The 18,652-nt window shown below is 38.7% G+C and overlaps 1 protein-coding gene across 1 annotated transcript in view; it reads left to right on the top strand.

Annotated features, from left to right (window-relative positions):
- The window catches only part of LOC306861254 (neuron navigator 3-like), a 155,303-nt gene that overhangs the window by 33,278 nt on the left and 103,373 nt on the right, over positions 1 to 18,652 (top strand). The window contains exons 2-3 of the mRNA XM_079403433.1: positions 13,185 to 13,302; positions 14,268 to 14,320. Of these exons, the coding sequence (XP_079259559.1) occupies positions 13,185 to 13,302; positions 14,268 to 14,320 (171 nt within the window). The remainder of the gene's footprint in view (positions 1 to 13,184; positions 13,303 to 14,267; positions 14,321 to 18,652) is intronic.

The following is an 18,652-nucleotide window of genomic DNA, read 5'->3' as shown; positions in this document are numbered from 1 at the left end:
AAACAGCCCCATCTGTATTAAATATTAGTTTAATGCCACGTCAAAACCAAAGATGAGCTCTGGGTTTGACACTTATCATATGGCATCCCTCTTGCATCATGGTTATTTGAAAATCAGGGGGTTTTGGGTACAGAAATACACATGGTAGCTACATTACCCGTAATTCCTCACATCCAAAAGTTATTGGTTTATGAAATCAGGGCAGATGGGATGCAGTTCAGTTAACTGGCAGAGCACTTTAACTTTTTGAAGGCTTCATTTATGAAAGTACTTGGGCATTAAATCTAATCAGTAACCTTTCCGTGTTTCTACAGTCAGCTTAACTGCAAGTGTGTGTGTGTGTGTGTGGAAGGGGAAAAAAACTAATAAATGAAAAGTAGATAGTGTGCATTCGTATATTCACAATAGTGAAGGTCACAGGTTCATGCTATCATTGAGTGTGCTGTTATTTTGGTGTGTGTCACTGGTTCTCCCCAGGCTTTGAATCACCTTTCGGTTGCGGGTGAGCGTGAGGCCAGACTTAATTGAATACTAGCAGGAAGTGTGACTAATTACCCAGAGGAAGCAGACCGACTCGCTGCAATGCTGCAATCGCTGCTCTTCCAAATGCAATACATCCTCACTGATATCCACTTATGGGATGTTAAGTCAGACTACTGATACAGGAACACAAGTGCGCTGATTCACCAGGACCCCCACCTCCACTTATCGGCCAGTCATCCTGTATTAACAGGACAGCTTGCGAGTGTTTTTTTCTTGATTGGGAAATACAGAGAAAAACTACTGCCCATAACATTTACATTTAGTCATTTTGAAGACACTTTTATCCAAAGCGACTTACAATTGTCTCAGTCTCAGGTATTGTTCAAATAAGTACAAGCTGGCAAGGGAAAGAATAAATAAAGAGAAAGATAAAGTTTTGTTTTTTTTTAAGTTTAGGATGAAGTCAAGTAGTGTCGAAAGAGATGAGTTTTTTGTTGTTGCTTGAAGATTGACAGGGATCCAGCACTCCGGATAGGGGTGGGAAGATCATTCCACCAGCCAGGAATGGTGAACGAGAATGTTCTGGAGAGTGATTTTGAGCCTCTATGTGATGGTACCACGAGGCGTCACTCACTAGCAGATCTCAGACTTCTGGAGGGAATGTAGATTCGTAATAGGGAGTGGAAGTAGGCGGGTGCTGAGCCTGTGGTTGTTCTATATCCAAGCATCAGTGTCTTGAACTTGATGCGAGCTGCAACTGGTAGCTAGTGCAAGGAGATAAAAAGAGGTGTAGCATGGGCTCTTTTGGGCTCGTTGAAGACCAGTCGCGCCGCTGCATTCTGAATCTTTTGTAGAGGTTTGATTGTGTTTGATGGAAGTCCAGCCAGAAGAGCATTGCAGTAGTCCAGCCTAGAAATGACAAGGGCCTGGACAAGAAGTTGCGCAGCATGCTCTGTCAGAAAGGGCCTGATCTTTCTGATGTTGTGTAGTGCAAACCTGCAAGATCGAGCAGTCTTTGCAATGTGCTCTTTGAAGTTCAGCTGGTCATCAAAGATTACACCAAGATTTCTGACCGAAGTTGATGGTGTAATTGCTGATGAACCTAACTGAATCGTAAAGTCATGCTGTAGAGTCGGAGTGGCAGGGAAGACAAGAAGCTCAGTCTTTGCCAGGTTGAGCTGTAGGTGATGTTCTTTTCATCCATGCCACCAGGCAGCCTACGGACATCTTTTTGATGTCAGATAACGATAATGAAATGCAAATTTAGAGCTCTGTTTTAAACCCTAGTGAGTCGCCTATGTAGGCAGCTGCTTTCTAAGTTCGCAACAGTAAATGGGACCTTATAAGTGACTGATTTGGAATGCTCTAGATAGACCACACAAACTCATTTGAAGTGCAAGGAGACTTGACTCACAATTGTTTCCAGTAGAGTTTGATATCAGCATGTTGCTAAACTAATATAATGTTGCTCTTATAAGTATAAAAATGTAATTAATTTGGAAAATTTTTATGCTGTTAGTTTAGTCTTTTATGCTCACCTAGGCTGCATTTATTAGATTAAAACAGTACAAGCTGTAATATTGTGAAATATTATTACAGTTTCAAATAATTGTTTTCTATTGCCATACACTTTAAAATGGAATTAATTACTGAGATAGAAAAGCTGAATTTTCATCAGCCATTATCTCAGTCTTCAGTGTCACATGATCCTTCACAAACCATTCTAGAATGCAGATTTGCTGCTTAAGAAATGTTAATTATTATCAATATTGAAAACAGCTGTGTTACTTAATATTTTTGTGGAAACTTTTTTTTATGAATAGAAAGTCAAGATACAACTTTCATAACATTTATTTTATTATATTATTTTATTTTAGACCTCAAACTTTTGATTGGTAGTATAATTATGTATTATTTTATTATTATTATTATTATTATTATTATAACTTTCACAACATTTATTTGAACATCATTTACAAAAAAAAAAAACATTTCAACATTTACTTGAATTAGTAATATTTTGTAATTTATATGTCCTTATTGTTACTTTTCATCAGTTTAATTTATCCTTGCTGATCCCAACCTTTGATTGGTAGCATAATAATTATAGCATTCTATGATTCCTTAAAAAGCTGTTTAGGTAGGCAGCTCACTAGGTTTTGGAACACAGCTAATGTCTCTACTCCCAACCTCCCACACATCAGTCACTTGTTGCAGTCTAACTGGTGCTCGGTAAGGAGTTGATGGAAGCTAATTACACATTTGGTCTTAACTTTTCTAAACTGGGTAATTTATTTAGTGAAGGTGGCTCTTACAGGTCTGCTGCTAATTATAGAGACATGCGGAGAGACAGGAATAGCTTTGTGTCACTAAGAGACCAAGCAGTACTAGCTAGTAGAGCTAAGATGCTATTTCTCAGGCCAGAGCTAGCTAAGGTACATATATATTAATAGAAATAGTGTGATTATTCAGATTAAATAATGAGTTAAGATGTCTCTCACACCAAATCCTCAATAATTTAAAGGAGTTTTAAGTAACACTTTTCATGAAGTGTGTATAAATGCAGTGCTAATGTGCAACGTGACAACATAAACTGGATTACAATATGTACTGTAATGCATTATGAATACCTTTAATGCGTTATATATAGGCTACAGGCTTCATAGAAAGTGTTACTGAGTGTTGCCGCATCCCAGTGCTACATTTCACCTTGAGACAACAGAATTATTTGAAGATTTAGATGGTTAAGCTCTATTTCTGCCAAGATCCCACTGGATATACTTTCATTTTCTAGCATGGCACTCATTATTCCTTTCCGCTGAATGAAATGTGCTTACTAATTAGATGACACATATTTCTCTGGAAGCACTGCTTGTTTTATTAATGACATGTTTTGAAATGGAGCAGGCTGAGGGAGATTCCTCTTTTCTGCAACACGGTGACCACATCGTAGGTCAAAGTAAACAACATCTCGCTGTGTTTATTATGATTTCTGAAGTAATTGGTTTGATGATGGAGTGCTGTCACTCAAACTCCCCCGAGGTTACGTTCAGTGTTGTCATGAAGAATTTTGACTTGTGATGTAAATCTGGTCCTCACTGCAGTTTATTCTGATCAAGATCCACCCACTTGGACAGGAAGACTATTTGAAGAACATATAAAGCAACCAACTTTTTGTTTACCACAGTTTTGTCACTTTTGAGGTTGCGTAAAGCCAACCTGTCAGATTTGATACAATTTTAATTAATTCAGTTTTGCCAAAGTTTTCCATCTGAGACAAGGAACAGTGTCCTTCACCATTTGTACTCAAGAAATGCAGGAAATGCAGCCTTTATAAAATGCCTTAAGCTTCCCGTAACTCCTGAATGTCACTTCAAGAAAACGACTTATGTACTTTCTTCCCTCACAGTTCTGTCTCTAGCTTTCTTAATCTCTGTATCTTTCTGTCCCTGCTTCTTGCTTTCACTCTCTCCACTTCTGTTGATTGACAACTGGAAGAGAATTTAAGACACTGGCTCCCCTGCCGTGAGGTCCTTCATATCTCTGTTTCAGCTCTCATCAAACAAGAGTGCTTTGTTGGCATATGTCTGTGTAACAGATTGAAAAACTTTCTCACTTTTCTGGGCTTCAGAAAAGTATTTGAAAAGTTGTAAAAGTGAGTGTTTTTTATTCATGTTATTCTTAAAGTTGAATCTGATTGGATTTTCATTACTATAATGTATAATTTTTTTAAATCACTGTATAAATTTACATAATTTAATAATACAATCAAAATAATGCAATCATATAAATTATAGACATTTTATGTACGCAAAATTTTAATTTTATTTATTTATTTATTTATTTTGGTGAAATATGGCCTAGACATGTTCTTGAAAAGTTTTGTGTGGGACACGGATGCACCTCGGGTTTTATAGACAAACTATGGGAATTTGCATATGAGGAAAGGTATTTTGTTTGTTGCTTGGCAGAAGTTCCAGCCATTAACAAGTAGCAAGGTTACAAAAGTGTTGCATTATTATTTTCCACTTAAAGAGGGAATTTTTCCATACAGTGCTCAAAGGAGAAGAGTTTGGCTGTTGCTTTGAGTGTTTGTGGACCTTTAATGAAGCGACCATGGGGCTGACAGGTGCTATTATTGGGAACATTAAGTGAGATGAAGGGCTACTGGCTCCCTTGGACAAGATAATGATGTTTTTACTGGAAAGAGGAAAACCAGGAACTGTTTAAAGATTCTTTGAGAAGAAAGGTTTGGCATGGTGATATATTCCAGATGTGTCCAGTTTGGTTCATGCAGTAGATCTCTCAAGGTGTCAACGTAGACAACCATGTTGCATAATACTATTTGAAATATTTATCTTTGCTAAGTAGGCTGTATGCTAATAATCTATTTCAACATGGACTTGAAACTTTGCTAAGCCACAGCTCAAACGAAGAACTGTTGATCACAAACAAGTATTATATCCAAACTTATAATACTGTGGGAAAGACAAAGGGTCATTTTACCATTATGTAACCATGTTTCGTACGCACCATCATCGTCCATTGATTTTTATGTTCTTCGTCACTCTGGAGAATATTCTGTGAAGATACTTTAATTACTGAACGGCGGAGCTGGGAATTCTCTGTGTCTGTGTGCTTTAGTATGGATGTTAGCTGCTCTGTGGGGATTCTCGAGGGAAACTAGACTAAATGAGTCTCCGTTTGCAACGCTCATGAAGATTCTGATGTACGATCAACCTTCAAACAAACACAATTAACTCCATTGGCAGCAACTGACACTGATTAATTCAGGTCACTTAATGAATCTAGCTGTCGGCTGTGTGGGTCTTCTGTCAAGAGCACGCAAATGGCAAACCTGTTATCTTCCTACGTGCTGGTATTTATCCTATATAAAATTAGGAGGGACATTTTGCCAGTTTATTTTGAAATTTCATCAATGGGCCAATGAGAACACAGTGGGCAGGGTTTGGCACCCTATTAATTTCACCTTCGCCTGAAGTATGATGTCTCAACATGAAGTGCATTTCCAAATGTCAACTTTATGCAAAGTCAACAGTGATAATGTCATGCCAGGTGAGAGGAAGGGACATTTGTCATGGTCTCACTGGGTTCGAGTTTGTGTGGGTGTCCTGTCTGAGAGCATTTCGGAGGCACATCTTTCAATGGGACGAGGGGCAGCCAAGGGCAAGCGCACACACAGGAAACTAGTACTGACAGCCCAACTGCCTGCACTTCCTGTCAAAGCACACAGTGGCGTCTCGTCCTTGCAGAAACGACAAACACTCTCACCCTTCTCCGCTGAGGGTCTCGTCTGTGAGTGATGTTTGAAATACACATACACAACCGTACACACGCAATAAAACCCTAGACCCCATCCTCTTCCACTCTCCCCCTGAGCCAAATGAGAGAATCACAGCCATATGTCAGCCGTCTGCGCTCCCACTCATATGGCGGAACGCTGTGCCTCGATATAAATGGAAAACTACCATGAAGTCAAGAGAAACTGCATTAAACTTGACTGACGGCTGGTGCGTTATGGGTAAACAGCGGTGAGCTGCGTTTGCCGCCTCAGCCCTGATTCAGCAAAGTCTTGTTCGTCTCTCAGTTCCAGTGTCACAAGATGATTCCTTTTCCTTGAGGTGTCTCTCTATTCCTGAATGCTGCAAACAAATTCTGCATGCTCTCCTTCCACAGCACATCCTACCTTTATTTGATTATTTGTACAGGTGGTTAAAATGTTTCATCTTCCCTCCTCATGTCATTCCAAATACTCTTCAGAATATCTTCAGAAGGAAAAGAAAAGTCCTACAGGTTAGGAACAACATAAGGGGAAGTAAATGATGACAGAACTTTGACATGTACACTACTGTTCAATTAATACAAGTATATTAGTACTAAAAGTAAATTATTACTTTTGTTAAGAATGGAATAAATTGATCAGAAGTGACAGTAAAGACATTTTTAAAGTTACAAAATGTTTTAGAATAAGTTCTGAAGGAACTTTGAAGTAAATTTAGAGCATATGCTTTATTTACCTCTTCCCTTTTGCCTCGATATTGTTTTCAATTATCATAAATTCCTATAGTAAGATATAGAAGGGTTTACAGTCCCGTGCAGTGCAATATAACTCAATTTACAGCATTACACAACAGCCCTCAAGTGTTTCAGGGCTGCTAAATATTCCATATGTTTATGAAGCGCCTTGTTTTTTATTAACAACACAATTCCCTTCTCCTCCCAGTCCTGTGATTTGTAATCTAAACTTCATCTAAAAGCATTCAAATAAACCCCAAATACGGTCGTTGGATCAGTCCGCAAGGCGATGAACTCACAGACCCTTCTGGCTGATGCATGACAGATTTTCTCAGCAGCTGACTCCCCCTATTGCCTGACTATTGTAATTGCAGGCTTCCAGTACCTGCGCAGTTATAGGCACTGCATAGAGAGCAGACTGTAGAGAGAGCCGAACGCTGCCGTTTATCAGCGGGACGCTGAGGACGGGGACAACCTGGGCTCAGATACTCTTAAGAGGTACACACACTTCACTTGAGCTTAACTCTAGCAGGCTGAAACAGCAGGGACTATTAACTGCTTCTTAGAGTCAGGGACAAAGCCAGGGGATTTGTGTTTTTGTTTGATGGATGTGTGTGTCTGGACGCATGTATGTGTGGGTTGGCAACCTGCTCGCGAGGGGAGGAGGCAGCGCTCATGAATGACAGGCATATGTGTGTGTGTGTGTGTGTGTGTGTGTGTGTCCGTTTAATGCTGTGTGAACGCTGAGGGTGGCATAGTTGGGTTTTACAGTGAAGTGATGCATCAGCCAAACAAGCGCTTGCTCATTAATAGAGACAAAACCACAGTGTCAGAGCTGTTGGGATGAATCGAAAATAATGGGTCGCAGGAAAAGAAACAGTGACGCATGATAAATAGCTGTGAGTGAAGTCACGGGGCGCTAGGGCATTAGATTAATGCTGTTTAGATGGGATTCAGCACACATCTGGGGACTAAGGAGCATCGGGACTGACTTTGGGATGTGTTTGTGTTCATGTGAGCTTCTGCAGGTCTCACAGTGGGAAACACCAGCAAGTTCATCCCCTAAAATAATGGGACGGGAAACTGTTTAACCTTGACTCGGCGTACTTCCCTTAAACTATCGGATTGAAAGACTGCTTTACAACCAGTTTCCTTCTGCCATAACAGTCACTTATTTACAGCTGCAGACCGGCCCGTTTCAGCCTCCCTCGTGCCTGTGTTAATGGCAGCATTGATTAAAGCATTTACAGTGTGCTGCTGGTTATCATGTGCATTCGAGATGCCAGCTTGCTTGCAACAGAGCTTCTCTTCGGTGTACTGTTGGCTGCCTAGGCTGATAAAATGTTAATGGTGGTTTTCATATAAACCAATCTGTTTCTAAGAAAGTAAATGACTGTGGTAATGGTTCTCTCAGGGAGATTTTGCCTGTATCCACTGCGGAGATACCCCTTTAGCCTTATTTTAATGAGAATTTCCTCTTCCTCTACCTGTCAGCTTTTTATTTTTAATTTAAATTTTTTTGCTTATCTTTTAAACTGCAAGTTAAAGCTGAAGCATGTAATTTTTCTGACATTAAATACCTTCTCTTATCCTAGCTTAATATGCAGAGACAACTTTTAGTAAACCAATTTTCCTTGAAAAGTGAAAATACTTTGCCTCTGTGGTGTTTTCATTGCTTTGTTTAGCATCCCAACTGGCCCTGCACGGCAACATTAGCTCAACCAATAGCATTTGGGGAGTAGTTGTTTATCTGGCCAATGGGGAGAGTGATTGGGAAACATGTTTGAAAACAGGCTGCCAGAAATAAGGCAGCTTTTAAACAGCATTTCACATATGTAATTTTGACAGACCATTTATAACCCTAGTTTATAAAGCTTCATTTTTTATAGTCCCAAAGGTAGAGTATATAGTGTGAAAAGTCACACTTTATTTTTAAGTCCAATTCTCGCTATTTACAAACCATTAACTATGACTTTTGCCTCATTAAACTCCTAATTTTCTGTTTTTTAATAGCTAGTAAGGTATTTGTCAAGTTTAAGTATTGGGTAGGATTAAGGATGTAGAATATGTGCTTTGAGTACTAATAAACAGCCAATATGTTAATAATAGGAATGCTAATAAGCAAATAGTTAATAGTGAGAATTGATCCCTATACTAAAGTGCTACCATGTGAAACAGAATTGTAGGACGTTACTAATCAAAAAGTTTAGCAATCATTAATTATTAATTAACTTTTTATGTTAACAAAAACTTTTTTGTTTCGCCATTTGAGGGGATTAAAATTATTGAACTGTCACGGATCTGTCTGTTCTCCACCAGTCACGATGCACTCATTCAAAAGTAGCTGTGTAGTCAAAAAAATTCTGTAGTTTTTATAAAATAATTTTGGCAGCTGTGGTTGCCAGAATAATTTTGTAAAAAATACAGAAAAACTGTAAACACGTTTACAGAACAAACTATACAATTTACAGTATGAAACTGTAATTTACGAACAAGGAAATTTGAATGTAAACCAGTAAATTCATACTTAAATAATGCAATAAACGTTTATTAAACAATAGAAGATGTAACAAAGCCCAAATGTACATAACTGACTACAAAAACTATTAAAAAACATGATTATTTAAACAAAATACTTTCAAATGTGGAGTGTCATGCAGGTAATTCTGGGAATATCAGTTTATAATTTTTGACTGTAAATTATACATTGATTTGTTATTGTTTACTTCTAAAAAACTGTAATTAACAGCCTTTTACTGTAAAATTACATGAAATGTCTGGTTAGATCTTCGGTATATAGTACGGGAGCTTACTGTTAACCTATTAACAGTTTTTTTCTGTAGCGTTTTTATAAAATGTTACAGTTAAAGTTACACTTATTTTTTACAGTGCAATTGGTTAACATAGCTTTCTCCAGTTGCTTGCTCACTGTGCGCTGTATTTGTCCAGTTGATGTTATTAACCATTAATATGCAAATAGGAACTATAACCCAGGGTTACAAATATAGCAGCTGCTATTTGCACTAAGTGCAAATAGCGTATTTTTTAGCGATGGGCGCTATTTACAACAAAGTGCAAATAGCTATAGATTCTATTTACACTGTTAAAATAGCAAGATTTTCTGCTATTTATACTACTTATTGCAAATAGTGGCAATTATCTGCTCCTCAGTATTGTAGTACATTATAAAACAGTATGCAATTGAGTAACAGTATGCAAATGTATTGAGTGTAAATTATAGTTTTAATTCAAATTATTAAATGGATGCCACTTTATTGGGACAATAAAACCCTCCCTACACCTACCCTAATCCTACCCGATACTTTATTTTAAACTTTTTGATTATTTCCTTCATTTTTATTGAAAATAAATGCCTTTCCGATGTGATATGAGATTTGAAAAGGGAGAAAAAAAGTTTGGCTAAAGGCGGGCTTGAATTCGCATCAAAAAGTCTTGTTTTAGTGTTGACTAACCCAATCACACATTAGTGGGCGGAGTTGATGTAAATAGCCTTTTCCAACAAGGTGGGCTATTTGCACTTAGTGTAAATAGACACTCCATACAAATATAGCCGACTGTGGGAAAAACCTGACTACAGTAAAGCATGAACAAGTTAGCTGCTACTAGGTTAACAATTTAAATGTGTGCACTAGTCTCTTGCTTTTCCTGTTGTTCTTTGCTCTCGCTCTCTCTCTCTCTCTCTCTCTCTCTCTCTCTCTCTCTCTCTCTCTCTCTCTCTCTGTCATTTCGTTTTCCCATCTTGCTTTCTCTTCCCTTGTCTCACTTGCTTTCTTTGTTGATCTCTGGGCACTGGAGGCAATAAGAGGAAGACAGAGTGATTTCTCTTTCCTTCCTTTCAAAGGTCCAGATGGACATTTTCTGCCCGTCGAGCACATGAACAACTGTGGCACTGCGGCACCCCTAATTTCTCAGCCCTCCGTCAGGCAGGGAAAAGGGGAACTGGGTTGTGCTGCAGAGAATTTCTGTCTTATACTCCACTTCCTTTTCTGACCTTTCAACCACTGCATCAGTTTACCTCACCAACTCGCTCAGGTTAAACCACAGAAATACAAATTATTCTACATCCTGGGCTGGATGAACCAAAACATCAATACCATAGCCAAACCAGATCTGAATCCACCTTGTTTTCTAGATGCTGTGAAAATGTGTAAATTCTTTGCTGTTTTCTCTGCCGTGACTGGAGGTGTTGGCATGTGTGGTAGTGAAGCTGTTTGTTTACTCAACTCTCGGAGGTGACTGTGGTTTGGAGTGGTGAGCGGAGGCCTTTATTGGCTCTCTTTTGTATTGTGTTGAGTTTAAGTGGGAGGATGACTAGAGAGCTCTTCATCACCCTGTTCTTGTAAATGACTCCTCATCATATACTGAGACCACAACAGACGAAACCTTTGAACTGTGGCATCTTCGAGCGGAATGCTTCCTTTTGCCTGGCAAAAATGTGTTTAATTGGTCACTGTGTTTGAGGTGGCGAGAGAGTATGGCTGATATTTATTTTTATTTTATGAGGCATTATAATATAGTCTAAAATGAAACTAGCTATGTAAAAGAAAAATCCTTTGAAATTTTATGGGTTCGTGGGTGTAAATGAAATTTACCACAGATTATGGGGGTTTGGGGAGGTCTCTTCACCCTAATTAAGGCTAAAACTGTCTAAAGGAAGCCAGAACAAAAGTTTTGAAGGCCATAGCAACAGTAGAATGGTTGACAATTTTCTGTTAGGATCAAAATCGGCTGGTACTTTGACAAAACATAAAAAGTAAAATACATGCTGTCTGGATGAGCTGAAAAAGTTGAGCCCCCCAATAGTCTTTTTTATAATTCACACAATGATTTGAAACGTTACAGACAAAAGCCCCATACAGGCAATTCTATTAGTGAGAGGATGTGCATTCAGAGAGTGTCCCTTGCCACTCGGGTGCTCTCGCTTAAGCGGGAAATGGAAAACCGTTTGCCTAGTGTGCAATGAGATCTAATCCTAAAATCACAATGAAAGAGCAGAGCTCTAAGATTTTATTTTATTTATTTTGTATTTTTTTGTTAACAACTGTTTATTGAACTTCACTCTGTGGAACAGCAGTACAAAACCAAACAGCAGCCGTACAAATCCAGAACCCACCCCCCGGTAGACCCAAAAAAATAAAATAAATAAATAAAATATATAATAATAATAAAAATATATTAATTAATATCAGTAGATAAACAAATAACAACAAAATAACTTCTACATAGACTTTAGAAAAGAAGACATTAAAAGCTGAATTCCATGAATTAACAGTTTTCACGTTAGATCCATGTATACGAGAAGTAGAGAGTTACATCGAGATAATATCCAACAAATACACAGTCCAGGTTCGTCTGTCCATTGTGTGAGGAGGATTTCAACGGTTGACCAGCAATGGGGCATAAACTGAGGGGCATAAACTGAGAGAAATACAATATTCCTATTCTCCACTATTGTTTTTTTATGTGTTATTCTACCATTTGTATCACAACCTTTCTCTAAAATAGTAATATTTAAAGTCCTCTGCACCAATATTAGGGCACCCTTGGTTTCAGTATCCGAAGATGAATGAGATACCACTTCATAAAACTTATTATTACACCTGCGTTTAACCTCCTCTTTCAAATGGGATTCTTGAACTAACACTATATCAATCTTTCTTCTTCGCAAAATAATCTAGAAAACCTGTATGTTTGTGAGGGCCATTTAGGACATTAATATTACAACTCAGAATATTAAGGTCAGTCATAGCTATCAAACAGAATAACTGCATAATAAGACAAAATACAAGTTTGAAAATAAAACCAGTTGAGTCTACCATTAAACCACCCCCCACCCTCCCCGTTACCATTCAAAAAAACATAAACACTTCCAATGAACTATGGCCGATCAAACCAACAACAAACCTTGATCGAGCAGAGCTCTAAGATTTGTGACATGAGTTTTAAGGGGCCCTAGAACAGACCCCTGAGGAACTCCTATCCAAGGAATCTTTTAGACATATTACTGAGACACCAGGGGGTTGCATTTGTTCGTGCAGACCCGGCATATTAAGCAATAAATAAGGACCTTCTTAATTTAGTGTTCCCTGCATACTGTTTCAACATTTTTGCTGTTGCACTTCTGGTACTGCTCTGAAACAGTTTTATAAAAACTTTCTGCACAAGGACTTAATTTAAAAGACTTTAACAATGGTTTAAAAGCTCAATGTGCAATAACATCCTTTAGAGAGGAATTAGCCTTTGGAAAAGTTAATTTGTTGTAAGTAGGTGCTATCCTTGTAATCCACATCTGATTAAATGGATCAGCGGTGTCACAATGTCATGTAAGAAAATCAGTAGAAAATCCAGGTAATCCATTACAAATGCTAAGGCCTCATTGATAGTTTTGATTAAATTGCCCTTATACTCAAGCCGGTTGCTATGTTTTTCTGTTTATCTTACTCTAATAGTTTTTGTTTTCCTAAGTGGTTCTGGTCAACATGACTCAATCTTCTGTCAATCAAACCACAGACACATTTTATCTGCTCGGGTGCTTTTTGACAAGTTTTCATTAATCTGTATTGTCTGTTTAGAGGATTTTTTTCCGTTGTTGTTCATCCATCTTCTGTTCCTAATCAGAATTTTTTTCCTCATATTCCCTATAGATCTACACTGATTGGGCAAACCATTATTTGACCAAGTCCGGCTGTCCGAGGCTTATTAAGGACCTGACTCAGGACATACCCGATGGAGTTCTGCTGGCAGAAATCATCCAGATAATAGGTAAGGTACAAGCGCGCACACACACACACACATATACATATGCACAGTGCAGGATAATAAATCTTCACAGCTCAATTGAGTGATAAAATTATTTGTGTAAAACAACAACTGGGGGAAGTCGTGGCCTAATGGTTAGAGAGTCGGACTCGTAATCGAAAGGTTGCGAGTTCGAGCCCCCGGCCGGCAGGAATTGTAGGTGGGGGGAGGGAACGTCCAGCGCTCTCTCCACTCTCAATACCACGACTGAGGTGCCCTTGAGCAAGGCACCGAACCCCCAACTGCTCCCCGGGCGCCGCAGCATGGCTGCCCACTGCTCCGGGTGTGTGTTCACGGTGTGTGTGTGTGTGTGTGTGTGTGGATTTGTTCACTACTCACTGCTGTGTGTGTGCACTTGGATGGGTTAAAGGCAGAGCACCAATTTCGAGTATGGGTCACCATACTTGACAATACGTCACGACTTAGTTACTTAACTTTTACTTAACTGTGATTCAGCTTTAAGTTATTCTGCTCACGTTAAACTGGATTAGAAGCCGTAGAATATCAGCAACATGAGAATTGAATGCTATTTCAGCACTATTAAAGCATGTGTCTCCCATGTGTTCACTTTAGTGAGCCCAGAGTGGTGTGCGTTGTGTGCATGTGTGTCAGTCTGTCTTTTTTAGTTTTCCTTCTTTCTTTCCCCCATCCCATTTTCCCCTCCTCTGGGCTGTCCTGAAACTTTATTATGAACCTCTAGCATACAATGGCAGATCTTATGTCACAAACTCGCAACCAACAGCTGATGAATTAACAGCCGTTCATTTTCTCAGCGTTTTCTCCCACACTGCAAACATACACATGCTCATTCAATCACAAGCTCTCACAAACAGCAAAAGCAAACTTTCTTGCCTCATGGTAACCTGTGGATGGAAAGGCCAGAGGTTGTGGTACTGCAGAGGTTTAACCCAGCAATATCTCTGTTGCAGCTAATGAGAAGGTAGAAGATATCAACAGCTGCCCCAAGAGTCACTCTCAAATGGTAAGTGTCCTTTTTTTTTCTTTAGTTATAATGTAATACATTAACAACATGATGCCTGTTTCTTTTCTATATTTTTATTTTTTCCCTGACATATTAACTTTATACCACATCTACCAGTCCTGTTTTTTTGTAAACATTTACCAGCTATAAATCATTCGTATAGATATAAATATTTTGATAAAAAAGTGAAAATGCTGTAAACAAAATTGTGTTTGTATAAATTAAAATAATTAAATTAACTGAAACTGATAGTGAGGGAAACAATTGTCCAGTTTTCATGCAAATAAAATGTAATTTAATTAATTTATTTGTTTATTTGTGTCACTACAGTATTATATAGTTAATTTTATAGCAGATTTACTATAAACAACACATGTCATTGTGTCATTTAGAAAAAAACTCATAAAAATAAAATTCTCATAAAATTGCACCTGTCAGAAAATGAAGAAAACAAATATTTTTTTTCCTTCTGGTCTGCCAAATCATGATGTTTTTGCTGATGATTCTGCAAAATAAAGATTATTTGCTGTTATCTGTGTAGGTAAGATATGCTTATGTTGTGTTTCTACTGTAGCACATTGCAGTGATTAAACTCTTGCTAAGCTGTACTAGAGTAAAGGCTTTAGTGGCCCCACAGGTCTTTTCTGCAATAGAATGGCCCGGCCGAGTCCTGGGCTATAACTCTCTGCATGTCAATGAGTACAGCAGAGAAACCTGGGATAGTTGCTGTGGGCTTCTCCTAACAACTCCCATGTAGGTATGCTTGTCAGATTGGAAGAGCACAAAGACCCCAGTAAAAGCTTACGTTCAAGGCTAACTGTGGTGTGTGTGTGTGTGTGTGAGTGTTTCGGGGGAGGCGTAGGAGGTTTCATTGTTCCATTCAGTGCCCATTGATCCTGCACCTGCTGCCAGCATGAGTGTGTACACGTATGTCGAGGTTTTACACTGAGGAAGTGTGTCTGTTTATGAGAAACTGTTTACGGGAAGTTGAGGTTATGGAGAAATTTGACATACACACACTTTATCACAGCCAAGCTCCACAACCAAAACGTCAGCACATCGTTGCAGATTGGCGGGAGACTTCTCTGTGATTGCTGAGGTATTTGCCAGTATTTGATTGATAGGAACAGGTTATTGTGCAAAAACAGCAAGTTTTGTTGATAGATGGGATGCTGGTATACAGGGTTCTAAAATAGATTATAGGAATAGTTCAGCAAAGAATGAAAATATTGTCTTTGTCCATGCAGTGAAAGTCAATATGCCGACATATTAGTAACATTGTTGGTGGGACACTTATATACAAAGCTGGTGGGACACAAGTATAAAAAGTCATCCAATTGACCCAATTGAACTGATCTGAATGGGCAAAAACAGTTGAAACTTAATCTCAAATATTTTTTTGTGTTTTCCACTGAATAAAAAAATCATAGTGGTTTGGAACTAGTCCTTTAACCAGCTCCACCTCCACCACCATAAACAAGCTTAATCAGAAAAATTGGCCTGGTTAACCAGCATTTTTTGCTGGTTCACCATCAAAATTCATGCTTGTTTAAGCTGGTCTTTTCTGGAGGGTGCTGTGTAGGATGGAGTCATTTATGTGTGTTAAATGAGAGGATAAGAAATACCTTGGCCACAGCCTGGTTAAGGTTTTCAGGAATAAGTCAGGAAGTTAATCTATTGTGCCCCTTTTCCTGTATTTGTTACTGTGTGGCAGTTAATATTAAACAGTAAATCACGTCAAGCCTCATTGCTCAGGGAGTCGGCAATCTGACATTGAGGAATAATCAATTATAACTTCAGAAAGGAAATTCCTTATCGACTGGGATTTGATAGTCCTCCATGCATTTTCTTCTGCGAACCAATAAAAATTTACAGCTTTGGCATTAGTAAAAAATGCTTGCTCACGTTCATTAAAAGCACCTGTTAAAAGTGACCCAGCTTTAGATAAATGAGTGTACTGTTGGGTGCTTTCCCAGGCAATGAAGATGGTTGCTAAATTACATGCGTAATAAACTCTCTCTCATTGATCTGATTGGTCTCTCGGGGCTTAATTAAACTGGCATGAAGAGAGGCAGATAAATCGCCGCCTACAGGCTGTCTGTTCATTCACTGACCCTTATGGAAACGTTTGTCTTTTGAACCGCAACTGCACCAGAAGCTAAAAAGGTAAGACCCACTTTTCCCAAAAAGAATGGCTACGATCCCAAGGCTGGTATTCTGATTAGTCTGGAATTCTGAACATGCTGGTCCACCAAATGAGCCCTCGCTGCCATTTGTGGCCTAGTCAGTGAGAGACGGCTATTTCTGGAGGTTATGCATCAGAATGGGAGTTCCCCTGGACATGAGCATATCCCATAAGCCTGCCTTGATTAGCAGATCCATGGATTGCAACATGTGATGTCCCCGAGGCATGTACACAGATTTCTTTGTACATAGAACTCTCAGAGATCATCAGAGGTGACATATTGAAAAATTGGCCGTTTTATTATGCTGTTTGTAATCTCATTTAGTATTAACATTAAGATGTCACTGAGGAGTCTCTTTGTTTCTTAGTGGTTGTTTTGTGGCTGACAGCAACTTCATCAAAACCCTGTTTGCACCTCTCTCATCAGGAATTGTTAGGACAAATTCAGTCTGACAGTGTTGTCTCGTCCCTAAAACTGGAAACCGCAGCATGCAGAGAGTGCCTATGAACACAATCAGACACCCTCCAGCTCGGAAAAAGACAGAAAGAAATCCAAACAGGGCCGTAAAAATACATTCGACTGAAACAAACGTCAGAAAACTAATCTATTTAATTAAAACCTTCATTAATAAACCACATTGCACTTCAAAAGTCTACAGATGTGTAGGCACATAATTGGACTGCACTTCCCAGAATGTGCCACATAAACCTTAGTATTGTAAACTCTAAAGGTTGTAACCGCAAGTCTTTCTATATACAGTGCATATGAGTTGCTGCCAGTGTCTTCTGGAGGTTTGAGTTTGTGGCCATCAGGATAGGCTGACTGATTGGCTACCTCTCCAGGTTGTGTGGGAGGACTGGTGCTGTTAAGTGTGTTAGAACTTGTAAAGTGACTTCATCATCTGGGCTCCATCTGTTAGCAGCGTACAGCCTGACAGCTGAGAGATACGCTCCTTGCTCCGTCTATCCCTCTGCATACCGCATTCCCCTTCATGTGATTAATACAGTATTCCACCCAACTGTTGGCTAGAGAGCACAGGATGCTCAGCTGGTTTACTCTCCTAGATATCAGCTGGTCCACATGATGTCAGGATCAATGAAGCACTTAACAAACTTTTCGTTTGTCAAGTCGATGGTTCATCAAAATGATGGACTGTGTGGATTTGATTGAGTTATTAGATTGAGAATGAATTAGGGAGTTAGTTTGGCCAGTTAGTAAGTTAGTTCCTTGAGAATAAGCTTTGGAACTTTATCGAGTTAATTTGGTTCATTGTTATGTTAGTTCATCAAAAGGATTGGCTTTTGGTGTTGATTTAGTTAGTTTGCATAATGAGTTAGTTCACGAAGAAGCATGATGATGGGTCGTAATTGAGTTGGTCTGGTTATTTAGCGTGTTAGTTCCTGAAGAGGATAAACTTTGGAACTTTATTGAATTAGTTTAGCTAGTTAATGAGTTAGTTCATTAAAATAATTGTTTTTTAGTGGTTAGTTAGTTCATTAAAATAATTGTTTTTGGTTACTGCGTTAGTTCTTGGAGAAACATGACTGACTTGGTTTGGTTATTTAGTGAGTTAGATCATTGAAAAGCTGAGTTTTTGGACTTGAGTTAGATTTTTAGTAAATAACTAACAAGTTTTCTCTAAAAAGAACACGTTTACATTAAACGTTAAGCACAAACTTTTTTTCATGAAGTATCTTACAAATGTTTTGTTTCCTTGTTTTTGTTTAGCTTGTTTAATAGCATAGCATAGTGTATTATAGTTTCTTTTTTGGACCATATAAGACCAAAAAATTACTTTTAGTTGACTTTTCCCTCATCCCTTTTTTCCCTCTTCCACTGTGCCACTTTTTGGTCTAGCAGGTGGTGGTCCGCTTAAATATCAGTCATTTGGTTCAACTCTCACTTTCTTTCTTTCTCTGCGCAGCTCTCTCAGTTTGTTATTGACCAAGTGTGTCTTGCACAGAATCATGGGATATTTCTCATTTTGTGATTTCGTATGTTTAACGCCACGTAGTGACACTTGATGTTGACATTTGATTTGTGACGTGCAGCATTTGACATTAGCGGTGACCTTTCCACCTGGGCTTATAGACATAAGAGAAATGGTTCTGATTGTTTCCTGTCAGATATATTTACTCTCTCTGGA

This window comes from Barbus barbus (assembly GCF_936440315.1).
Source record: "Barbus barbus genome assembly, chromosome: 42".
NCBI lineage: Eukaryota > Metazoa > Chordata > Actinopteri > Cypriniformes > Cyprinidae > Barbus > Barbus barbus.
This window is presented reverse-complemented; position numbering and strand designations above follow the sequence as displayed.